General features: G+C 29.9%; 1 protein-coding gene across 6 annotated transcripts; it reads right to left on the bottom strand.

Annotated features, from left to right (window-relative positions):
• Positions 1-454: 454 nt before the first annotated feature.
• Positions 455-27636, bottom strand: Hmgcr (HMG coenzyme A reductase). Of its 6 annotated transcripts, none has more exons than XM_083082525.1 (10): positions 27398-27636; positions 27132-27336; positions 7712-7921; positions 7317-7431; positions 5803-5890; positions 5404-5701; positions 4707-4855; positions 2581-3163; positions 1141-2381; positions 455-757 (listed from the first exon to the last, which is right to left on the bottom strand). In XM_083082525.1, exons 3-10 carry the CDS (start codon positions 7889-7891, stop codon positions 631-633), a joined length of 2781 nt encoding a protein of 926 aa, XP_082938651.1. In that variant the 5' UTR covers positions 7892-7921; positions 27132-27336; positions 27398-27636; the 3' UTR covers positions 455-630. The 6 variants fall into 6 exon arrangements, with proteins under 6 accessions (XP_082938651.1, XP_082938653.1, XP_082938652.1 ...); XM_083082527.1 differs by having other exon boundaries at positions 27132-27326; XM_083082526.1 differs by lacking the exon at positions 27398-27636 and having other exon boundaries at positions 27132-27343.
• Positions 27637-27943: the final 307 nt, after the last annotated feature.

Genomic DNA, 27943 nt, shown 5'->3' with positions numbered 1-27943 from the left:
AAATAATAAATATATGCAATTTTTTTATATAATTGATTTTTCTATACATATATCTCTTTTAGCTTCTACGATCGGTTTTTCAAATTTTATATTTAATTCATGATTAAATTTTGAATTTTGAATTCACTGGAGATTTCGAAATATAATTAGAAGGTTTATTATTTACATTAAATCATCTAGAGATACAGTTGATCATTTCTATCGGAACACTGACATTTCTCCTTTCACACATATACATATACATACATACATACATACATACATACATACATACATACATACATACATACATACATACATACATACATACATACATACATACATACATATACATACATATACATACATACATACATACATATACATACATATACATACATACATACATACATACATACATACATATATATATATATATATATATATATATATATATATATATATATATATTGTATATATGCATATACATATTGTAATATCTATTATAGTTCGACCTACATCTCATCGCGTACAGCAGAAACATGCATACTTAAATAATTGTTTCTTTGGGATACTAATGAGGCAGGTGCGAAACAATGCGCGGATCATAGTTTGTTTTAGAAATTACGGGAACACACACTCTACTTAACGCTAAGATTTATGCGCGAAGTCAGTGCAAAGATCTTGCGAAGATGATAAAACACTTGGCACAGTTAATCTTACACCGTTGTCATTTCTGTGAGTTGTAGTCACCGAATCATTAACTTGTATAGTTGATCTGCAAACAGAGCAAAATATGCAACTCATTTGCGAAACAAGATTTGAAGAAATTAGTAATAATTCTATATGGATATGGATTATAGGACAGATAAAGAGAGAGAGGGAGGTGCATATATTTAGTATTTCATTAATAAATTAACGTATAGTTGCGTTCAAAATCCAATAGTTAATTTTATCTAACTTTTGTATTAAACTTCTCTATTAAGTGAAATATTTCTATGAAAGAAACAATATTTTAAATCTTATTCTCTCTTAAAAAACATGAATTCAAGATAATTTAGAGGTATTAATATTATATAATATCTCGGGCAGATAATAATAATCGGTAATAATAATCGGCTTATACCGCATTTCAATTCCTATATTCTATAAACTACATACCTATTATGCTTTAAATGGCTTTTGACCAATTGTCCGGATGCTAACGCGGCCATTAAGGATAACTCGCCAGCTAGCACAGTAGCGCAAATGATTCGGGCGAGTTTGCTGGCATTCTCACCAGGTTCCTCAAGATGCGCGCCTTTTACTCCCAACATCGCTAAACATGCGCCTTGTGCTGGCAGACCCGTACCACCGCCTACCGTGCCGATCTCTATGCTGGGCATCGTGCAGGATACGTATAGATCTTGACCCTCGGGACCCGACGGTTCCATCAACGTCATGCAGTTACTGCTACCAACATTCTGAGCAGGATCTTGCCCGGTAGCGATAAAGATCGCGGTAACAACATTAGCGGCATGAGCGTTGAAACCGCCTATACTGCCTGCCACGGCAGAGCCGATCATATTCTTGCTGATATTGACGTCGACCAACGAATGCACCGACGTTTTTAACACGTTAGTCACGATATCCGCGGGTACGGTCGCTTCGCATACCACACTTTTGCCTCTACCTTCGATCCAATTGACGGCTGCAGGTTTCTTGTCTGTGCAAAAGTTCCCGCTGAGGGAGAGTATCTCCATATCCGGAAAGTGAGTCTGCACCATATACAGGGATTTCTCTGTACCTTTTGACAACATGTTCATGCCCATTGCATCACCAGTTTTAGCAACAAAGCGTATAAACAAATGTCGGCCCGCAATTCGCACATGGATCCTCGTCAAACGAGCGAAGCGACTGGTCTGATCAAAGCTGCTCTTCATCTCCTGAAAGTTCTCCGATTGTTGCATCCATAACATCGCTTCACTTGCGCGTACGATGTTTGGAAATCGCACCACCGGTCCGCGAGTCATGCCGTCAGCCACTATGCGACTAGTCACGCCGCATTTGATGAGTGCGCGGCTACCACGATTCGTGGATGCTACTAGACAACCCTCAGTCGTAGCCATCGGCACATGATATAGTTGACCATCTATCAGTAATGGCCCGGCGATTCCAACTGGCACCGGCAAATAACCGATCACGTTCTCACAACAAGAACCCAGTACTTTATTATAATCGTAATTCTTGTATGGCAAATCGTTCATCTCTTTGGTGAACTTGCCGGCGGCGCTTACAATAAGACGTCTGATACCAACACCGCGTTCCATGTCTCCTACTGCTTTTTCCAACTGATACGCAGCTATGTGCTTGTGTTTTACTAGTTGTATCACCTCTTCGTCCGTTAACACGTTAGCTCCGAGCTGCAAATGAAAACGTTGAAATGAATAATAAATTTGATCTGTAATGAATAAGTAAATGAAGATGCACTGCAAACTGCTTTTAAACATTTTGAGTTGCTCATCTCTTTTTCCCAGCAAAATAGTGTATTCAGTCAGCATTACAGAATTATATAATATAATAATAATAATATGAGAGAATATAAAAATATTATTCTCTTACCTCAGACTTATATATTTCGAGACAGTCTTCTATACTTCTAGGAACTTTAGATCTTTGCAGTAATAAATCGTTCTCGCCAATCGACTCGTTCACGTCGTGATACATCGTATCAGTTTGCACCTCCCTGTCAATACATTCCACATGGGTATCGTTATCGACCTCGATCCATCCGCCGCCCACGCCAGATAGAGGAAAGACCGGCTGTTGGATCGTCGGTAGCGTTGGAATGCCGAATCGTTGTCGTAGCGACATGTTCATAGTTGTAGTATCTGGACTGATAGATCCATCGTGATGAATTTCTGCTCTTTCTTCCGCTATCGCTTCTCTTTCTTCCTGCTGGAATCTTAATCGTCTGGCAACCATGTCGCTTCTATCTTCGCAAAAGATGAACTTTACGGTCAGCGCCAGTAGCAGAATTAATATCACAACGTATTCTGCGCTGGGCAACAGCCAACTCATCAGAGATTCATCTTCTGTGGAGTTTTCATTATGATCGGAACCGTTTAACACCACATTTGAATTTGCGGATGTCGTCGTCATTTCCGCCATGTATTCACCTTTCTCAGCCTTAAGAGACCAGCGGCTGTAACACAAGATAGTAACAAGATATATTAATTAATACATAATTCAGTTTAAATAATTATATATATAATCATATATATAAAAAAAATAAATTCTTTTTATAAAATTCTTTTCATAAAATAAAATAACAAAATCGCATGATCATGTCACTTAATGCATAGTTACGAAAATGTAGAAATTTACCATTATATATTCCTATATTACTTTTGTCCATGCAATATGAAAATTGTAAATAAAATTCTAAAGAAATGACAATTAAAATTATATAGATCATAATATTGTAAATATTTGTAATTAAAATTATTAAAAATTTGAGATAAAAACTGTATTTTATATGTACCACGATTAGTAATTACATTATGTTAATCACATTATTAATTAATTATACTAGTAAATAAATAAAAACAACTATTTTTTTATTGAAATCAACACGAAGTGACCACAACAACGTCTTTTCTTAAACTAAAATATCAATCTGACGAATAATAACGGATGAAAGAAACGTAAAGCATGCATCACTTCTTCTCCACAGTACCACTTATTTTTGGACTCTCATTTTACTTTGTATAGACCGCTGTCGATCTTATGTATACATCTTTTTATTATTAACATTCATGAAATATTAAAATGCATAAACACGTCATCATTCCAACTGTATATGATAGTGTAACATTTGTACCATTTGTACATGTATTATAACATTTGCTACAATATTTAAAAAAATAGATTGCATAATTAATTATGTAAAATATTATTGTACCGCATAAAAAATATCATTATTATAAAAAGTATAATTATTATAAAAAATGAAACTTTACGAGAGACTTATTTTTTCTTTTTGTGCCGGTGCAAAAAATGTAGAATTGCGAGAAATTAGAATTGTATTAGTACACATATAATTATACACATATAATATAATATTATTAATACATACAAAAGTATGAGATTTTATTCTTTCAACGTAATTTTTGCAGGTTTTATATTTACGATTTCGTTGGCACCGAACAAAGAATTTGACTGTCACCAAAATGCCCTTTTGCCCAAAAACACGATAAACAATAATATTCAATGTTGATTTCATTGTGTCTCCACACAAACATTCATTTAAAATTTAACGAGAAAACAGATGAAAGTATTTGTGACATTTCCGGGTAAGCAAGCTCACATTTTATTCATACCGACAACTCTTTGAAGACGTTCAAACTTTGGATAAGATCCATCCACGGAAAGTTTCATTGAAATAGACTTTTCATTGAATAGAGATGTATATGTATGCTAACGTAGCAGATGAACCTGACCCCCAAAGTCCAAATTAACCGTTACAAACGCGACAAAAGCAACGCAAACATAAAAAAGAAATGGGGTCAGATTTTATGATAGCTTCTTCTGCCACGGTTTCCTGCTCCGCCGAGTGTATATATACGATATTACATTGTCGTATATACACAGTCGCCTTTCTAAAGTTTTTAAAGCTCGTGCATTGAGGATTGAAAAAAATCATTCATTGCGTTTCATTTTAGTCAGATGATATAATGTAAATGTACCTATTGGCGTGCACTATAAATAGACCAGCTATCATGATCATCTTGACTCGTTCCACTACGGGATTCGGCTTCTGATCTTCTTCGTTTAACGACTGCATTATGAATATCCTGTCTGCGCCCAGTCGGCCCATATTGTTATTTCGAGAAAGCTATAAGGGCAAAAAGGAAAATGAGATATCCTTTTTCATATGTGAGACAAAATAGTTTCTATCGTTTGTATAATTTCGGATAATTTGCCTTTGATCTAATTTTGAAATCTTTTCTCAAACCTTAGTAATACTTTTAAACGAAATCTTTTTGTAAATTTTTAAATTTAAATATATAAACTTGAGATTTTTTAAAATTTTGAATATCAAGAAAATTTATTTTATATAAAAATTAAAATTAATAGTTAGGAATTTGGCTCAAATAAATTTTGATTTAATTATAAAAATTAACATTTATATTAATATATATTTTGCGATTATTTTTCATTTCATTGGATTTTTTTGTCGAATAATGAGCGTAATCTACAAATCTCTTTTATAAAGCTCTTCAATTTTACAATATTACGCTTTCTGCGCTTAAAATAGAGTACGCGTATACATACGGAATGATCTAGAGAAAAATTCCAAACAAAGAAGAGAATATAATTTCGATATATATAGAGAGAATTCCTTCTTAAAATCGAAAAATCTTCAAATCAAATTATATTTACCTCTAATATAAGTGACAAACATGCCGGATAAAATGTCATAAAGACGACATAGTTGACTATCACCCCAAGACACGCGATGGTGCAGAGAATTTCCAATCTCCTGACACCTGATAGGGATCCTATACTGATCAGGAGGGTTTCCACAAGAGTGTCCAAGGTGATGGTCGGTCCCAGCAGAGACATACCGCGTGCAATGTTCGCTTTAACTTCTTCTTGACTTCGCGAGTTCAGTGCGCATTGCGCCAACGTCGCGGCCTTGGAAAGGTCGATGAGAAGTAGAAAGAAGAATAAGGCGTCTCTGAAAAAAAAAAAATAATGTTGCATACAATCACGAAGATACGTTATATTTATCTTACACGTAAAGAGAGATATATATTATAAGTACATGATAATACTCACTTCAAATCCGCGACGTCGCTGCGGCCGAAATTTACCACGCTGGTAGTAAACACCACGCTAGAAAATACACTAAATAGGCCGGCGATACCTACAATAGAAAAATCTATTGAATATGACGTATGTCCCCAACGAATGAGTCATATGCAAAACATGATGTTATTGTTATCTCGTAGGAAGCGAGCGAATCGATCATGTGCATTAGACAATTTTATTAATTTTTAGTTTGATTGAAACTACTAATTCGAAACAATTACTATAAAATAAATGAATTGTTTTTCTTTGGAAGAACAGAAAATTGATTTCTATTAATTTAATATTTCAATATAAATATAAAAATTGATTATTATAAAATATTTTAATTAAAATATTTTACAAATATTTTGATTACATATTTGCAATAAAATATTTCACAATAGTTTTTGTATATAATATATAATATGTATATATACATATATATAAAGTGTTCGGTAACAGGGGGGCCAAAATTTAGGGGGTGATTTTTCATGATAAAGACGAAAATAAAAAATAAGAAAATTTTGATAGAGGCTTCCTTTTTTAGTTGTAAATATTGAAAAATTCGCATAAAAGGTGTATCGACGACAATTCGCCGGTTTTGCGCATAGAGTCGATAGAGTCGTCAAAATATGACTGTGACATATAAGTACTAAAATCTTATCTCATAGCAGCTGATATAAAAATCTACGATATCCGGCGCAAGCTTGTGTAGAGAAAAATATTATCTGAGAACATTTATAACTAAAAAAGGAAGTCTCTGTCGAAATTTTCTTATTCTTAATTTTCGTCTTATTTTATCATAAAGAATCACTCCTTTAATTTTGGCCCCTTTGTTGCCGAACACTCTGTATATAAAACAAATTATTAATATATAAATTAATAAAAAAAATAATAAATTAATAAATTTATTATTTATTATTGCGGGATCCCGTTGCGGCGCGATTCCGTTACGAATTAAAACGTCGGCGAATTAGCATGCGCGGAATCACGTTAATTATGTGCAATTAAGCATTAACTCGCGTGTGCGAATTCAGTAATCGAATTCGAGTAATTGAACGCGCGATGCTTTATACGGAGAACTGTGTGCTATCACTTTCCACAAGACTTTCACTGCTCGCACCGCCGAAGGCTTTCACGGGTTGCTTGGGAAGATCCGGTTTAAGAATGATCCTGATATGCATAATTGTATTACGTTATTTTCTCTCTTCTCGCGAATTTCAGTCTCTAACATATGGAAATTTGACTGGCGTAACATAAACGAAGGAACGTTTGTAAAATGAAATAATTAAAGAAATAAAAAATTAAAGTTCAATCAAAGCTCGTTAACACACTTAAATTAAATCTCCGTATTTATAATTATATAGATGTATATAAAATTTAATTATATAGATTGTATACATTCTACATATTATTAGCATTCTACAGATTAATTCATTTTAATGAATACGTGAAAATAATAGGAAGAATTTTATATAAGTATAGTATATTTTTATCTTTACCTAAAATGTATTTAGATCCCATTCTTTGTAAATTGCGGAAATGATAATAAGTGAATAGAATCGCCAAGCAACGTATTATCGTCATCAATACAATGTCGGCTGCTTTTAGGTCCTGCTGGATAACATACACATACATTATAAATTTTTTCTATTAAAATCATAAAAACAGTTCACATAAAATTATTATATTAACAACTTTATCAAAAATATGTATCTTTAACTAATAATTTTTTAATACAACATTTAATATACTCTATAAATTATGTAATCAATGCATACTACAACTTATATGCAATATAACTTAATATTTCTGTTAATTTCGAGTCAAGTACCATAAAAATAAGTTTGGTATAAAAAGAAGATACAATAATGATCGAAACCTAGGAAATACTTACCGTGGTGTTGCATTTGTTGTGCGTACAATACATAGCACCGGATAGGCCTTCTTCGTTTGCCCGTCCAATTCCGGTCTCCATGTTGAGCATGCACGCAGTCAAAGTAAAGGTCGCCACGATCACCTCCAAGGGATGAGCGGCGCAGAACCGGCCGTGCATCTCGAATATAGACGTTAACATTATGTCTCCTTTTGTTTTGCCGTGCAAAACCTGCAACATATTTTTATAATACTTTCAGTGTCTACTCAAACCTTGTAAAAAAATTTTCAATTTTTTCAAATTTTTACTCAAAATTCTAGGTAAAAAAGAATATCTTACAAATTTTTTGGTAAATTTTTTATTATATGCATTTGTTAACGTTTTTCACTTATATAACAGAAAAACACAGAATTATTTAAGTTTCAAGTGCTAGATTAGATTATTTGCAAATATTAAAATAAATTGAATAATTTTCATAAAATAAACATTTTCCACTTGCATAACATATTTTTATCACTAAAAATTACAATAAAGAATATATACTAAATATTAAATAGTTTTTTAAGACATTGAACATATAAACAGAAATATATGTATATATATATATAATTCTAAAAGGGCCATTTTTTTTTACAAGTGCTATAAAATGAATATCTTTTGTTGAGACTGAATCCCAGTAAAATTCCATAAATTTATATGTAATATTTATTTAAAAAATAATTCATTTAAACAAGTTGATTGTGAAAATACTTTCTTTCGAAACAGAAAAGTATATGCATAATCATGCGCGATTTACATGTAACGCGAAGATGATAAGTTTGGGGAAAGTGATTGTTATGTCACTTCTCGCAAATGTCATATCGTATGTATAATTATCGAATTAACAACTATTTATCTATTTAACTCTTTACCATCTATACGTACATATATACATTTTATATTTAGATTATAAATATTCCATTTTAAAGATTTTGAAATTATTCAATGCGAAATCTTCAAATTGCTGCGAACATACGGTCTGGCTGTAAAGTTTTAGAACTATCTCTACCAAAAATAAGGAAGTCGTTATATCTTTAATATTATTATTTATTTTCCAATATATATTCCTTCTAATCCCACACAGAATTTGGCGCGCTCCTTCAGCTTGTATAAGGCGTTCTAAAAATCCGGAACTAGGACGCTGTTTAATTGTCTTGTAACGTTGCTTTGAATTTGTTTCACAAAATTTGCTTCGTCAAATCGGTTTCCTGTTGACTTTAGTTTAAATTTGGAGGAAAGAAAATAGTCAGCTGAGGCCAAATTGGGAGAGATGAAAAGGGAGGAGATAATAAAGCAGTCATGTTTTTAGACGCTAAAAAAGTGATCACAGCGTTATGCATCAGGATGTTATCGTGGAGCAGAAATCAATCACTATTCCTTTTCATCTCAGGTCACACATGGCTGATTCCTGTAAGCAACTTTTTCACGGTCTGTAAAATTCAATTAATTGTTGTCTCTTGTGGAACAAATTCTGTGTTGGCCATGTCTTTTGCATCAAAAAAAGCAATGAGCATTCTTTTAGAATCAGAGTATCAGCTCTTAGTGAATTTTTTCCAACTCATTCTGTACTTTTTTTATTATTTTATTTGTTTCTGGATAAACATTTCCATGACAAAACAAACTCGTCACATAAAACAGGTTCGAATATAAACTGTACTGAACTATATATATGAATATTGAAAACTTAATGGCGTAGTTAAAGATTAATACGAGAGATTTCAAGTGGCGAAAGATAAGATATTTATTACCTGGGCATGCGTAATGTATCGTAATGTTTATAGAATACGCATTTAAATTTTCTAAAAAAATTGTTTCAATTTTTTACAAAATATTTGTTTTAAATTATAAATAAAAAATAAATTATATATTTTATTTATTAAAACAATTTTTAATACTTTAATTTTTATTATTACATTAGATATAATTTAATTAATTTAAATTAACTTATCTATCTTTAATCATTGATTTAATTAATTCTACGTATAAAAAAATAATTAATTTTAATATAAAAAAGAACGTATATATGTATATACACAATACTGATACGAAAAACATTGTAATTGTACAATTATAAAAACTATGCAGAAAAAATCTAAAAAAAATTTTAGGAGATATCTTGCTTATATAGAATAATTTTTTTCTCCTAAAAAATCTCCCGTTTATCTGTTACGAGAGATATTAAATAGATACAAAACAACAATCGTAATGCTATTTTAGAAAAATGTTCAAATATAACGATATAAAATGAAAAAAAAAAAATTATCTTGACTGAAAATATCTGTATATAAATATATAAAGTATACTGCATACTTTTCATTGATATTCTCGAATTTATAAATTAAATCGAAATTGGCAAATACGAGCTACAGGTAGTTAGAGCGCAGGGGAGAAACAACACTTCTTCCTTTCTGATTACTCGTTCATTTCAAAATAAAAATAAAACCGCGCTATGGTTCTTATTTACTAATTTTGATTTAATTTTTAATTATTTGAGCCAAATTTCAAATTATTTAATCTCCAATTTATACTCTGACGATTAATCCTTTCATACCCCCAGCACATACATGTGCCACGAAAAAAATCATAACTTTTAAACAAACAATCCTATCGACTTTTACCTTGACTTATTTTAAAGAAAGTTCTGACGGTCTCAATTCTGAATATCTATATCCAATATTGTCAAATAATTCGTGATCATATAATGCGAAAATTTTCATTTGTCGAAAATACATTTTGTCCTATTGCTAAATGATTTTTTCCCGAAAGTTGAATAATCGAGGTGTCACCTTCTTTCACCGATGTATGTTCGACTGTAAAAAATTCACTGCGCGTTAATGCTATTGCAACATCCCATCCGCTCCTGAATATATACTCGAACAATTTGCTTCTCTTACGCTTTCTAGTCGATCTACATTGGCTACTAAAAAAAATTGCTCGAAAAAAAATCGAATAGACTTTATTTCGCTTTATAAATGTCGAAATGTCAATTAAGGTGAATTTCCGAAGTTAATAAGATTGTAAGTATTTCACACATGTATAGGATGTCCCTTTTAATGATGGATATTGTCAAATTCTAGGGTCAAGTTCTGTATATACTCATAAAACAGGATAGCTTTTTATGCATACGATAAATATTATCGGCATCCAAGAAAAAAAAATTAATTCACTGGCATGGGACTCGAAATGTCTGTCAAGGTCGGTGACTTTCCAAGAGTCGAGTACTCGTGAGTATTTCTACGCATTCTATACCCGAGACTGTATTTTCTTACTGTCTCTAACAGATGCTATCTTAAATAAACACCTATTCTTACAAGAGCTTAAGTAAACCCTTTGATTACAATTTCCAAACCCTTTGAAAATGCTTTCATAAAACGAAATATTTGCGGGACATCATAATGAATCGTTGAGCAATTACTTAAAAAAAATACTTGGGTAATAATCTAAATTATTCTTTTAAAATTATGTACTATAATATTTTATTTATAAAACTTACAACTAAAAATGATCATTATTATATTTTAAATATTAATAACAATATTATTATATCATTGTTATTTTATTTGTAAGAAGAAATTAATTTTAACCTTTATTCCGTATACGAGGGTCATTTCTGCTTTCATAGCGATGCACTTTAAGCTTCATATACAGGGTGTCCCTGAGCATGAGCTCACGCACTTGTGAGGAGGTAGAGCGCAGTAAATTAAATAAAGAAATCCTATTCCATGTAACGATTTTTGCAATAATAATAGAAATATTAATTATTGAAAGTTCATCACAGTTACTTTCAAGGTCAATTTTAAGATTGACAGAGGCACTTTCAGAAAAAACGTTTGATACAAAAGTTTCTTATTTTTTCACGTACAATTCGAATCTGTAATAAAAAGTACCATGTTCCCCTAAAAAAATTCAACTTCCGATCCGGATGGCGTATTTCCGGTCGGAATCAAAAGTTGAAAATATCACCATTTGATAGAGCGTACCCGATTTACTTAAAAATTGTTCGCGATTTTTGACAAAAGCCATTTATTTTCATTTTAAAAGGGGTGTACGGGTGGTCTGGGGCACCCTGTATATTTGCAATAAAAATTACTATGCAAATTTATCATTCTAGCTTTTATTTAAAAGGATCAAAAAAGGCGTTTGAATTGTTTCAAATTTTTTGAACTTTTTTACCCTTTAAAAAATAAAAATGAATTTCCAACGTGCTAAAAATAACAATACGGTGTAAGAGTTAAATTAACACTATTTACTCGAAAATTTTACTTTTATAAAATGGTAAATTTTGTTAATAACAATTTGATTGTAATGTGTATATTAATACATATGTGCATATTAACACATTTATGTGTTACATTAATAAATTTATTTTAGAATTTCGGTTGATGAAATTGTCATATGCATAACAGAATGCAATTGTAGATCTATAAAAATCTTAGAAAGATATTAATCACAAATATCATTACAATGTAACAATATTTCTTTTATTTTCTTTAATACACGAGGGGCAGCGACTTGTGAAAGAATAATGGTACCGATCTAACAATGGAAAATGATTTACGATAAATCACTCGACTGTAGGAAGGACATGCCAGGTTAAACAGACAACGCACATCACCAATCGTTGCATGAAAAATGTAATGCTCTTGAATCGTATGCATCGATAAGTATGCAGGAATATATCAGTCTGAAATTTCTTTTGAATGGATATATGAGTTTCAATATTTTCGATTGAATAATATTATACAATTTATTGAAATTCGACTCTTACACATAAAAATTATTAGGGAAAACTTCAGGAAATACTCCAACAATTGGTAACAGTAACTTGTAAATATTCCTTAAAAGTAAAAAAAGTAAAAAAGATCCAGGTTTCCCTCTTTTTCGTAACAAAATATGAAATTATTCTTGCGCTTTAAAACGAGCCACACACATATAATATTCTTATAAAAATTGCCATTAATATCTATTATTCAACGTTTGTAATAATTCACTACTTTAAATAATATTATCGTTCATAATAAATATTTATCTTATTTTATCATTAGTTATATTGCATAAACAGTATATATTCATCATGCAATAAGAAATAACCCGACTGATATAGACGTCTCAATTATAGTTTCTCAATTATATAACTCAAGGATTACACCAAAAAATATATATTTGCACATGCAAGAAAAATATGTTCTTGCATATGTATAAAATGTTTTTCTTGATTGAAATTACATAAAATGAATTCATTTAAGCAAATTTTCTTTAACGCAATATGATCTCATTTCAAGATTTCCATGTTTGTTGAAACTAAAAATTTTCAAAACAAAAATATTCTCTTTTTCTGTGTATCGACACCTCGTTAAGATTAAGATTCTCTGTCTTTTCCAAACGCATCGAGGACGTGTCGCTACTTTCTTTATTTCTTCAAGGAACATTCATTTCTCTTCACGTATTAATACAACTTCGGTCGCGTCGCTTCCTCGCGTTGTGTTCATTTTTTCCATACTCTAACGTTTCTCTCTCGAACCGAGTAACCATCAAGTAAATGAAATTTACTTTCTTCATCGATATATAATGTGTTTCGAAGAGTCTGTTATTCCTTTCTCATATATCAAATTGATTGATGCTACAGCGGCTAATAAATAACGTATTAAAGATCGACTCGTAACGCGAAATGTGTATAAGTGATTCAAACGCGTATCTTTGGATCGTAATGAAAGTTCTAGGAATCTCGCGTGTGCTTTAGGAGAGAAGTAGATAGTACGTTTAAAATAGCATATGTTCAGTAAACTTTTAGCGAGCTTTTCTAATAGATTGGCGCATAGAAAAAAGAACATTTTTGTTTTGAAAATATCTTTAACTTCATCATGAAAATTTTTAAATAAGATTGATATTGCGTTAGCTGAAGAAAACTTGCTTAAAATAAGATTATATTGCGTCAACTGAAGGTGAAAATTTGCTGTCATTTTATATAGTTCAATTATATTTTATAAATATTTATATAAATTTTATAGAATATATTTTTCTTGATTGAGCTATAAAATGACTTCATTCAAACAAGTTTTCTTCAATTAATGCAATATCAATCTCATTAAGATTTCATTAAGATGTTGAACTAAAGATATTTTCGAAATGCTCTTTTTTTCTGTGCGCAAAATCTAAATTTGAAACTTGAACCCAAAGCGACGTATCTTTTTATAAGATACTTATTTGTTTGCACAAATTCAAACCGAATGTTACATTACAAATTGTAAAATTTCCATTAATACTAATTTTGCAAATTGTCTAATTAATTACCAAAACTTCGTGATTAATTTGGTAATTATAAAAACTAATAACATCATTTTTTTCGACTTGTGTATACTAGATCAGTTATATAATTTCAGAAGCGATCATTGGATTTTAACGAGAAAGCGACACTTTTAGCTACAAGTGGACGATACTCGAGAGCTGAGAAAAAAATAAAATTAAAATGTTCCCTATGCCATGATAAATTTTTTGCATCTTTTTCCGTCATATTTTTATTAGTAGTATTATTAATGAGTATTATTATTAATTGAATAAGGAGTTGTTTAATTTTTATATTAATTATTATAAGCTCTTTTTCTACTCATTAATTTGATTAAAGATTTATCCACTATATAACTTAAAAATATCTCTTAAGAAAGAAAAATTAAATATAATTATTCATCATATTACATACTTTCATTTTCTTATAAAATGTTTTTATTGTCCAACAGTAAATATCCAAATTAATTATAAAAGTTACAACGTAAAATGCGTGCAAAAACAGATGTTAAAAATTTTGTATTGTCCAAATAAAACTATAACATACATTCAAATTTTAATTGGAGCTACATCTAATATTAAAATTAAGAAATCTAAATGAATGGTGCGACATCAAACTTTCACTAAAAAAAACAAATTATCTTCGCATGCGAATATTTTCGTTTAATTTTGATTTAACGGAATTTTTCTTATTGGATATATTGTTTAATTCATAATTTGATTAAATTTCTTATTTAATTATTAAAGATAAACTGTATTAATTTGCTGATATAAAAATTGGTTTCTCTCTAATTTCTATTTTTAAGTATAAGAGCATATCAGTTTCATTTCTGGAAGTACCAGATGATAGGCAATAGTTTTGCTTTGCAAAATAAAGTATAATTAATTTTAATTATCATTTAAATGATTAATTATATATATATATATATATATATATATATATATATATTAAACATAACCTTAGATAAATAAACAATTTAAAAGAATAAAATTTATTTCCCTTCATACCATATCTTTTTAATAATACAATGTACCGAGTAATATATACAATATTATACGTACAATATACATTAGAATATTGAATAAAACAGATGTGTTTGGAAATATCGGATGAATATCAATCAGGAAATATATCAAATACAATAGAATAATAAATAATCACAATAAAATTCAACATACCCGATTTGAAAATAGATGTTTGTGATGTTGATGATGTGAACAAATGATGAACCTTTACGCACGTATTGTTACAGTAGCTATTTGACGATGTCAAAATATTAGTTTCAGTTTCTAGAAACGTTTTTCCTCGTTTCCTCGTTTCTCAGAATTTTTCTTTTACGATCTTTCGCGTTAACGAGAGATGTGCACCGCATACATCAACATTTTTTCAATATATCAGAACAATGCTCATGTGCAAGGGAGCACGCAAATATATCAACGAGACGAATAATCGTCAGATATATAATTCCAATGAATAATTTAACGTATATACATGTATATGAAGAAAATCCGAGAGAATAAAATATTGGTCAGTTACCGGCAACAAACACGTGGTAAGACTGATCGATAGTTCGTTGCTCTGTGAGATTTGACGTTCTGTGCGCGGGATGCTAACACCCCCTCCGTATGACACGACGCGCGCCGATCGACTGACTGACGTTCGCCGCGAGCGAAGCTTTTTACTATTGCCGCTTGCCGCTGCCTCGGCCATTTCCGTCAGCGCTCGGCCGCGTTCGCCGAATTCGACTGTACTCGGTCGCGTTCGGTTGTGTTCGAACCTCTAGCGCGCGTATCTAAAGCTGGTGGGATAATCTACGAATTTTAAAAGAATACTAAGAATTCTGACAGCACTCTTCCTAGTTCTACAGTTCCTAATAAAAATTAAAAAGAGTTCCTTTATATTATATTGTATTAAAAAATGGAATATATTATATTATATTAAAAAATGGAAATCAAAAAGATGTGCTAACTTTGCGAATCTAGCACGACACCCTTTCCTCTAAAGGGAAACGAATATTATCATTTTTGGCAAGAGTTCCCGATAGTTTTGTTCAAGTTCAGTGCATGTGCAATGTAATTTTAGATCGATATTCCAACAATTAATAATTTTTAATCGATTTTTAATATCCTCGATCAGCACGACATTTAATGAAAATATGTCGTGCTGATGATTTTCCGCAGTTTTAACAATAGTTTTATAAGAATATGCTTTAGAAAAATTTTTATGCAGAGTTCTGACCGTTTACTATTTTTTAAACAATTTCTTATAATTACGTCCAGCACGACATTTATTGAGAGAGAAATGTTTTATTCACATATACACACTCGCAGATTAGGAACTCTGTAAAAATGTTTTTAATGGATAGAACTTTTATAGAACTGTCGAAAACTATCATTAGAACTGCCAACCTTACCAGCACGACGCATTTTCATTGTGTCGTGCTAGGCAAGGATATTAAAAAGTCTTTAAAAATGTTCAATTGCTGGAATATCGATCTAAAATTGAATATATGAGCTGAACTTGAAGAGAACTATCGAGAACTTTTGCCAAATGATAATATACAGCGCGTTCTGGTACGGTAGGTGCCAATAATGCTTTAATATGAAATTGATCGCATTCGGGACCAATAATAACTAGACATTTACATCAAGCTATTCATGCATGATTGTCGGGGCCTCGCACATGAAATTGCATAGATGCATAAGCATAATATAAGACCGTGTGGACCAACGAGGATCGAAGATATACTCATGTTATGTAAATTTTATCGACTTAATGTCAATGCTCATTTATTCGGGCTTATGTTATGCTTATGCAGTTATGTAATTTCATGTGAGGCCTCTTAGTTCGAAAAGGAATCGGCAACATTATTTTGGAATTGTGTCCACACACATCTGTTTAACAATTCCAAATGCAATTTATAAAAAATTGTAGACATAATTTCAGAACAAATATTGTCGGTTCCTGCTCCATCTAACAATCATGATACATAAAGGAGACTGTCGTGCTGAATAATTGTCAAAAATTCTTTAAAAAATAGTAAATTGTCGGAACTCTCTATAAAAATGTTTCTAAAACATAGAACTCTTATAGAACTGTCGGAAACTGTCGTTAGAAAGAAAATTATCAACACGACACATTTTTATTAAGTGTTTTTATGTCGTGTTGGATAAGGATATTAAAAATTGATTAAAAATTATTAATTGTCGAAATATCGATCTAAAATTGCATATATGCACTAAATTTGAATAGAACTATCGGAAACTCTTGTCAAAAATAATAATATTCAACGCGTTTTGATTTAGAGGGAAGAATATGCTAGATTCGCGAAGTTAGCATATCTTTCCGATCTTGATTTTTTTAATATAAGGAATGCGAAATCCTTTTTGATTTTTATCAGAAACTGTAGAACTATGAAAATGCTATTAGAATTCTTAGTTTTTTTTTTATTCGTAGATGCTTCACAGACATCTAGATTAATTTCGTATCCTTAAATATTTCTACGTGTATTTTTATTCCGACACAAAAATATTCAGAGATCTATCATTTTTATTATACTTTGATGCACGTTTCTTGCTAAAACATTCCAGGCATGTAATGTAAAACTAATGTAAAACTCTAAAATCGCACATTTGATCCAACTGATACGAGACAATGAGATATATGTCGTATGAGGTAATGAAATATATAATCGGGCTAGAAAAGAAAATTCGCAATATGTTGCTGGTAGTTTACATAAATAATTTACGACTGTGTTTACACTTGTTTAAACTTAATTCTATTCTAATCATAATTTATCCATCCTCTTGTAGTTTTAAATACCAATAATTACATGTATAATGGTGTTTTCTATTGAAATACAATAGATAAACTTATCTAGTAACATAAAAGTATGTAATCTAAAATATATTTGTTTCGCATCTAAAATACCAGGAATCGCAATGAAACTAACATAAATATAAATTTGCAGATAATTAAAATATTATCTATAGAATCTATTTTTGGAGTTAAATAAATAATGTATCCAAAAAAAGCTCGAAACCTGTTCTTTTTTCATTATATAGCGTTAAGTTTTTAACCAGATGTTTTTCATTATATAGCGTTTTTAGTTTTTAACAAGATATTGTTACTCATTTGACTTCGATATATTTTATTTATATACTATTGAGTAAAAAATGCGAAATTAATATACTTATTTTGAAGATTATTCCGAAAAAAATTCATAACTCTTATGTCATAATTGAACTGTAACATATATTTGTTTTTATATATATTTTTTAAATACTTTAGTACCTGCTGTTTTAAACACTTCAATCTACACATTATAATCTGCTTTTTTAATACTTTAAATAATAACTTAATTTTTTAATACTTTAAATATTAACTTAATTTAAATGTTTAAATTAAATTCATCTTAAATTATTTACAAGTAATATAAGATTAACTTAACTTAGCATTTAAATTAAATATTTAAATATTTTAAAAAGCAGATATATTGAAATATGTAAAAAATAGACATATTCAATTATAACATAAGAGCTGTGAATTTTTTTCGAAACCAATCGATGTGTGTCTATCATGAAAGTCGATCGTACTTTAGTAAAGGTTGATTAGGCTTGACATATGCGATTTACCACAAAGTCGTACCGACATTCGATCGTCACGGCGGTTAGCGATGGGCTTTCGCAATTTGCAAGCACCGTTAGAAAAGTAGAAACATAATCGAGCGTTGGCACAAGCACGTGCATTTTTTTAGTTTGCTCAACAAAATTGGAAAAAAATATACAATGTCGACCGAAGCATCAGATGGAACTTAAAAAATTTCGTTTAAAATACCAGGCAAAAAATATAAATTTCATAAAAAATCTTGAAAATCGAACGACGGAAAAATTCACTTAGAGATATGAATTTGCACGTCTCATTCTGCAATCGTGCAAATTACACGCGTGTTCTCTTTAATCTAATCTCAAATTTTTAAATTGGATCGAAAATCAATTTCATCCTATCTGCATCTATGCATATTATGCGGATCCAAGTACTTTCGCACACATGTACTTCTTATCTTTGATGAAATTTTGTCTCGGCTTTCCAGATTGTGTGTTCGCTCGACGATCGAACTTCGTTTTGCGAATATACTCTACAAGAGAAAAACACTTCAAATCTCTTGAAAACTTTCTCATACGCATACGGTTTCGCGCTTCTACGAAGATCGCTCTTCTCAGTTTGCCCTTCTCAGCATCCGTAATTTGTTTTGAACAGATAATGAAATACTTTCCCCATGATACGCATGTGCGTCATTTCAACTGTCTTTTCAATAGAGGATATTGCTTATGATGCATTGCTTCAGACAATTAGGGGAACACTCTAAATACGTATGACGTATGCGCGAGTGACGTATATGATGCACATTCTAATAGATATTAAATTTTTAACATCCCTTGTGATATTTGAATGTTTAATAAATATGCAACATTTCAATTTTCCTTAAGTGTTAACATTCGATCAATTTCTCGTCCGGTAATCCATTTGCAAAATTAAAAATATGCTATCCTTTAATTCGATTCGAATAATCGAAAGTATTCAATATGCATATTAATATATTTGACTACCTAATATTATTAATAAAATATGTATAAAATTTGTATTGCAACATTGCTAGAAACGGATATATGTGTATATATATGTTTGTGTATATTATGTATTGGGATAATAATTTTTTTTATATCGATCGAAAAACATGAAAAGGAAAATTTTTAACATCTCTTGTGATATTTGAATGTTTAATAAATATGTAACATTTCAATTTTCCTTAAGTGTTAACAGTCGATCAATTTCTTGTCCGGTAATCCACTTGCAAAATTAAAAATATGCTATCCTTTAATTCGATTCGAATAATCGAAAGTATTCAATATGCATATTAATATATTTGACTACCTAATATTATTAATAAAATATGTATAAAATTTGTATTGCAACATTGCTAAAAACGGATATATGTGTGTATATGTTTGTGCATATTATGTATTAAGATAATAATTTTTTTTATATCGATCGAAAAACATGAAAAAGAAAATTTTCCAAATGAAGATATTTAATCACAAATTTAAATACATTTAAAAGGCTTAAGACCTACGCCAGTTATTAATGCGTGAGAATAATATTACAAATACATAATAAATTATACAATAAAATATCAGAAAGATACAAAATACATTAAACGAACATGACAAACGCTCGCGTTTCGACTCAATTCGAGTCCTTTTCAATGTCTCTCTCATAATAAATATAAATTAAACCTATTGGAGAATAGACTATGTGAATATAAACCGCAACGCATGAAAGTCAGTAAATATAAGCGCACGGAAATATGGAAAAAACGCGAAATTTTGCGAAGTTTCATATGTATTGGCGATCTTCGAGCGATTTATCATGCGTTTTTTCCACGTATGTCTGGATCTTTACAAAATCCAGACATACGATGCAGATAACATCGAAAAAAACAATTTATTATTACTCTTTTTGTCAATTTATTAATACTCTTTTTGTCAATTTATTATTACTCTTTTCAATTTATTATTACCCTTTTTTAATTTATTATTACTCTTTATTTATTATTACTCTTTTTTAATTTATGATATTTTTTTACTCTCTCTCTCTCTTTAATAAAAAAATATATCGATAATAACAAAGGCATATATCACCCATACTCTCCAAGGCTAAAAAAATCGACAACATTGTAACAGCGTTTGTTTGTTTCATTCAAGTACTACGTACGATCGTAAAATGCAGCATGGTAATGGAAAGCGAGAGAAATCCGTCGTCATACAAATAACGAATAAAATCAGCGACCATTCTGCACGTTTACACAATGATCACGGAACTTATATTCGGCGGACACGCATCGTCGAAAACGCTGTTCTCGATTAGTTTCTTGTTTAAACAATGTAATCGGATAAACAATGTAATTACCGACGTCGGAAAAGACTATTGCGTGTGTAGATTGTCTATAATGTCTCGTTACTCGTGCGTTCAAAGTAGAAATCGCTACTTCGCTTTCTACCGCGTTGTATATCGCGATACTATCGGACGTCGCGCGCTGCAAATAATTCTTTATATGTATGCACGATTTATGTTACTGTAAAAATAATAATGTTGTTATAGTAAAATGCCTGCTCAAATTTCGTAAAAAAGAAATTCCCCGAAAATTTCCAGATTTTTCAGATTTTTTAATTCAAAATTTCAGATAAATAGAATTTTTTTAGAGATTTTTTTTCGCAGCTTTATAAAATATGTTTTTTTTATTGTTTACGTATTTTGTATGCGTGTTTTAAATGCTTTTCATTCGTACGAAGAAAAAAAAGAGCCGTTTATATTTCAGTTAAATTTAAAAATGTATTATGAAAATGCCAATTACCTCGTGCTAATATTTTAAGATAAATATTTTTCATACACAACACTTATATGTATTGCATATTCAATATAATATTTTGTAGTACATATTCTACAATATATATTGTAAAAAATATTGCAAATTTTATATTCTATTCAGACATTGAATATATGATATAAGATATAAATAAAAAGATAGACATATATATTTATAACATATTTTAAATACATGTAATTCACAAAATTAAAACTAAACTAACAGTCAATCGATAAATTGCCGATTTCTTACAATATAAGAGCAAAATAAAAAAAAAAAATGGTTTTTTAAATAATTTCCTGAATTCTAATAAAATTTAACGAGTATTCTCTGATTTTTTCGGATATAAAAAAAATTCATGAAAATTTCAAGTTCTCCATTTCCAAGGGAAATAGGTATCCTATATATCTAATCGCCGCACAAATCTGAAGAGAATTACAAAATTGAACTATTCAGCGAGACTACAGAGAAAATATTATTGCAGATATCAACGACTTGTTTCGCAATCGGTCTCATTCAGATGTTAAAATTAAATCAATGAATAATGAGAAAGAGAAAAACGTGCTCTTTATATGTGAATCGCCGATTCTATCTATAATCGTTTTTCTCGATCGCAAAAATCTCATAAATCATTAATGCATTTCTACTAGTAAGTTTACGTTTCGCACGTGCCATCTATTCACGTTCGTTCTTATGTTCTTAGAAACCGAATATATTTTTGCCGGAAACTTCCGCTTCGTCGAGCATTTGATCGGAATATAAGTAGGAAGTCATCATAAAGCGAATGAAAGTATATACGTTCGACGAAATCGCAATTGTTCGTGCTGCTCGCGTCATCATTCATTCCGATCATTCGCTGCTCTCTTTTTTAGATTATATATTAACGATGCAGTACGTCATTGTATAATTTCGATTGTGAAAAAAATAATAATTCAATTGTTTGTAGTGATCATTTCGCAATCATTTTCATAAGAAAAAGATATTAATTTTTAACTTTTATTGTAGGCAAATTTTTTATAATCTTTTTTACTCTGAGAACAATCGTCATATATTGACAATTGTTCTAAAAAGTAAATAAAAAACTGATGTGCAAAAGATGACACCGAACTATGTTATTGTTATCGAGAAAAGGCGTAAGAACCGATCCGAGCTCAGTGAAACGCATACTCCCTCAGTCTTTTGCCAATCGTAGGTTGGCAGCAGTCGGGAGTAAAAAGATTATAAAATTTTATTGTCAATTGCTTTAAAGGAGCAAAAAAGATTATAAAATTGGAATGTTTATGATAAAAGTTAAAAATACCTTTTTCTGTTTAAAGTGATTCGAAGTGATTCGAAGATGTATTGATGACATTAATATATTAATATATAACTTATATAACTTATACATGTAACTTATATAATAAATATATTTAAAATAAATTTTGCAAATCATGGTTCAGAGATATTTACAATTTTCATTTTTAATTTTTTCTGTCAGATTATTTATTATGATTTAAAAATTGCGTGTTTCAAGATATATTCAAAAAATTCATAAAGACATATTCATTAAATATAAATTTAAAAAAAGTTATTGTTAATTAATATTGATTTTCTGGTTGATTCTTTTTATCAATCATTTTTTTAACTTAAAAATTAAAATTGTAAAGAAACCTATTTAGTTTTCTTTACAATTTTTTTTTATTTATGTATTTATATTTCTATTTACACTCAAAACTAAATAGTTTTCTTTACAATTTTTTTTATTTATGTATTTATATAATCTATTTACACTCAAAACTAAATAGTTTTCTTTAATTTTTTACAATTTATGTATTTATATATTCTATTTACACAAACACACACACATACACACACATATATATATTTTTCATTTTTTTTTGAAAATGAACAAGAAAATACAAAACCTTCATTTTGATTTTAATCGATATTTAATCAGTGATGTAAAAGGAAAAATATGCAAATACATATTGCGTTTATTGCATATGCATCATAAAAATAACAAAATAAATATCAAAAAACTTATACATCTATTTAAGTTTTTTACGAATTTTGATAACATCTTATACATCTATTTAAGTTTTTTATGAGTTTTGATAACATCTTATACATCTATTTAAGTTTTTCATGAGCAACATATACATAGATAAATATATATCACAAATTGCTGAATTAAGTAAGCTGATTACATAAAACGCATCTGATTTCTTTAAAGATTACATGTATTGTATATTATTACTAAAATATTTAAATTTATAAAACTTTTCCAGGGATTTTCCAGATAGAAATTAAAATTTAAAATTAATTTAATCTTTTTTTTAATCGTATTAGATTTTTATCTACTATATATATTTATTATATTATTATCTACTATAGATATTTTTCTACTCGTATTCTACTCGATATTGAAAAAATTCAAAACCACAAAGTTTCAAACATTTAAAAAAGAGACTAACACGGCTAATCAGCGGATTCCTGAGCGCTCATGAAATAAAGGAAATATTGAATAAAATAAAGAAAATATTTAAACAAAAATTCTCCAAAGACTGATTTAAAAATCTATCCTGAATATATCTTGATTTTTTCAGACGAAAAAATTCTCTGGGAATTTTAGATTCTGTCAGGTTTTTTCATTTCATATGAAAAGACATAAAATATCACAAAATTATTTTGCTTATTTTGCTATTTTGCTGTTTTCAAAAGTCTGCAATTTTTAAAATAATTGTATATGAGCAATGCCGATGTATTGTAATCATGAATTATAATCATTATTTATATTCAATATTACCTGTTAAATATTTCGCTTTTATTTAGTTTATATATATTTGAGGGAGATAAACCACTTATGTATTCTGAAATCGTTATCATACGTGTGCGTATTTAACGTAAATAGTGACAGGGAAAAATTAGCTAAACGTAAATGTCAAACAAATCAAGCTGATAAATTTATCTGTTATACACCAAAATTACTCAATTTTGTGCAATCAATTCTTTCCGTGAAAATAAGAAGAAAGAAACGTTACATACTTGAATGTTACATCGAGATAAAGGTCAGAGTAATGAAATGTAATAACTGCATTATAGAGGAAACAATCAATGTGTATATGTATGTACAATGTTATCAAAATTTGTATACGTGAGAATACTATACATCTTCCAAAAGTCCAAGAACAGTCAAATATCTCAAAAACAAAAAATTGTTGAAAAAAATGTTTCAGACAAAAGTTTCAAGGTTTTGAAAGTTCTATTGAATGGTTATAACTCCGCCCGGGTAGCTTGTCATGATGAGCCCCTAGCCAACCCTAAGCCAGGATGAAGGAGGAGGGCGCCAATCCTAGGGTAACAATCCAGCCCCGTAAAAAACTACCTGTTGAGAAGGCCAAAGAAAATGTAGCTAGACAATCATCACGGCAACGATTTGGCAAGAATAGGGACGAATGATTTAGGAGTAACGCGTTGGAAGGATGTCGAGCGAAATCTGCGCTGTTTGCAGATTTCCAACCAGAGACGGAAGACACTTGACACTAGGGATCCCTGGGGACGTATTCCATGATAAATCAACTCATTCCGGGTTTTAGCGCTATTAATGATGATGATTGGTCAATGATGATGAATGATCATATCCGTTTCAGCTTGAGTGGAGAGGTCAAAGTCATTTGATACAACTTTGTTTTTTTTAAATAAAACTCCCTATTTTTCATTGCATAAGCTTATAGAGCTTTCAAAGTACTATAATAAAGTATTTTTCTTGTTAATTTCTTATTTTTACATAAACCATAAAATATCTCGTAAAATATTCATTTTTCGATAATATTACCTCAATACTTTTATGTACAAAATAATGAAACGAATCAATTGGTGTAAACAAAACACATAGTGGTTTTTAGAAAAATATCTATAACTGTTAATGCAAATTACAGTTTTTTTTAAAACTAGAATTTTTTTCTTGAAACTATAATTTAAGCGCGTTAAATAATAAAATTTTTTTTCGCGGCAAGAATTGATTATGCGAAATGTATATATGTACACATTATCATAGTAAATTTATCTGATATAATGGCTACGAATAAAATTAAAATAATTATATAATTTAGGATTAGTCTCCTTCGTCCACGAGTGTGTGTGTAAGACGTTAACATTCTTGCAATGCAGTGCGATTTCTTCCGTAAGACGCGTGCAGCATTTTTATCGGATGCGCAAAAAAATTTCACGGAAATCCCAGAGCGAGAACGAGAGAAGAAATTCTGAGAAAAGATTTGAGCCGCGGATGACGTAACATATTCTCATATTCACTTCATATTGAATAACAGACAAGTGACTTGTGTACTCTGACGTCGTTAGATCATGCCTGTGCATTTAACGTAAATGGTAACAGGAAAACATTAGTTAAATGGTGGCAAAATTGTTTCCGGTCATATTTATGTATCGCTTTCTTCGTAACAAAAATATAAGTCGCGTTAAAAAAATTTCACAGGTCATTGTTATTTTTCCAATATCTTTCTATCACTATTTAAATAGTATGAATTCATATACCTAGATATTTAATGCGTCTTAAAAATTAGTTGATTTATTTTTATTTTTAATTATTTTGATTATATTTTTTTCGTGTAAATTCTTAAACATAGAGTGTTTAAACGTTGTCTTTTCATTTACGCATACGTGACGAAAGTTTTTTTTGCCCAATTGCTTCCCGTCACACTTTCTAGAGAACACAAATTAGTAACGTATGTACCATTAAAGTTATGCATGAAAAATATATGTATATGCGTATGTAATCGAATCGGTGAGCAGCGTAATAATAGATGCGATACGTTCAACGAAATTTCTATTGTTAGTTAACACGTGACCAGACCCATATCTAGAATCGGTTATTATGGTCACTTCAAACGTCACGAAAATTGCAGAGCTACGAATTAATTCAAGCACGAACTGTTGAAATTTGTTTATGATGGAAACATAATAAAGATGAATAAAGATGAATAAACATGAATAAAGGGAAATTAATTAATTAACTTCATTACTTCGTAAAATAAAATTTCGGGAAAGAAACCAATTGTACAATTATCAATTTCAATCTTTGTTAAAAATAATAAAAACTATTCTAAATGAATTAATGTGTATATTAATTATAATATATTAATTAAAATATATTAATATATATATTAATTAATTATATATATTATATATATTAATTAATTATACATATTAATTATAATATAATACAAACTATAAGCCAAATAAATTTATGCGTGTGCAATGACATTTAATAAATAAAATGATTTCGAAAAATCAAAAAACATATGTATATCATGAAAAATGTCAGAATAGCTGCACGATGATACATAATTATTATTCATTAAGACGCGAGGAAAAAACTATTTTTAAATTTGAGCGCCATGCCGCTAGTAAGTGATAAACCTAAATTTTTATCAGGAAGGCTCGGAGAGAGAAATGCGAATGCGCTTCGAGAGATATCCATCAAAATATGCACCTATCGAAAAATTTAAAAAACCATAACCGTATAGGCATATTTCGCGTTTGCCGCACGCACTTGCGCGTGAATCAAACCTTTACAAAATGCATAAAGTGGATAAATGGGCCCTCGAGCCTCTGACGACCAGAGTATCACACGTATATCATCCGCAAGAACATAACCTATACAAGTAAAAGCGAGCATGATGTCATAGATAACTTACCGTTTAATACGCCGGGAAACACCGGTGATATCACCAAGAAGGCATCGTCCTCGCCACCCCTTCGATACATTGGTTCAATTAACTTTTATATCATCTCGGCGTCACTCAATTGCACCTTTGTTGCACGCACACTGCCGCATAATGCAGAACCAATGCAGACGATGGACTGTGCGGTGCACAGCCTCCTCGCGACATCTGCAGGACACTTTGGAAATGCGTTGCGTTATTTATTGACCCCGAATCTCTGTTGTATCGAATATAATTACCTTTGCCATAATTGATCTCGATTTTAAATCACTCGCAGGTGATTAATAATGTCATAATTCTATCTTCAATTGCACATAATTATATATCTCTAGTCCATGAAAAATTTGCTCCGATCAAAAAAGAGCCGCATTTAAAAATTATAAATTACACGTTCATTGTCATTTATAGAATTTTTTTACACCGATGATCATTTTCTGAAAAATTGTATAATCCTTTTTTTCTCTCTCTCTCTTTTCTGTATAATCTAAAAGTGAAATAAAATATTATTTACAAAATATTTGAGGTAATATACACAGGTAGAAAAAAACTGCAGTATTGTCAATTACTGATATGATAATTATCTTTCATTATTTAGCATTAATTCGAATATATTTAAAATGTTAAAATTGAAATATAAATATATATATATACCCATACAAAAATATTGCAAAAACATTGCATGGAAACATTGCAATGCAATGTCAATACAAGTTTCTGTGCTGTATAGGTAAATATAAATTCATGAAAAGTAAATATATATATTAGTATATATAATAGTAAATATA

The sequence above is a fragment of the Camponotus vicinus genome, unplaced genomic scaffold (genome assembly GCF_025532165.1).
Source record: "Camponotus vicinus isolate PSW18456_S1 unplaced genomic scaffold, iyCamVici1.0 SCAF_11, whole genome shotgun sequence".
NCBI classification, from domain to species: domain Eukaryota; kingdom Metazoa; phylum Arthropoda; class Insecta; order Hymenoptera; family Formicidae; genus Camponotus; species Camponotus vicinus.
This window is presented reverse-complemented; position numbering and strand designations above follow the sequence as displayed.

Bases quoted from the DNA above. Each gene is read 5' to 3' on its own strand.
- Hmgcr (XM_083082525.1), bottom strand. From the start codon at position 7,891: ATGTTAACGTCTATATTCGAGATGCACGGCCGGTTCTGCGCCGCTCAT. The intron at 5,702-5,802 runs GTGAGTATTATC...TTTTTTTTTCAG, and splicing joins AGCGACGTCGCGGATTTGAA to AGACGCCTTATTCTTCTTTC. The intron at 3,164-4,706 runs GTACATTTACAT...CTTGTGTTACAG, and splicing joins TTTATAGTGCACGCCAATAG to CCGCTGGTCTCTTAAGGCTG.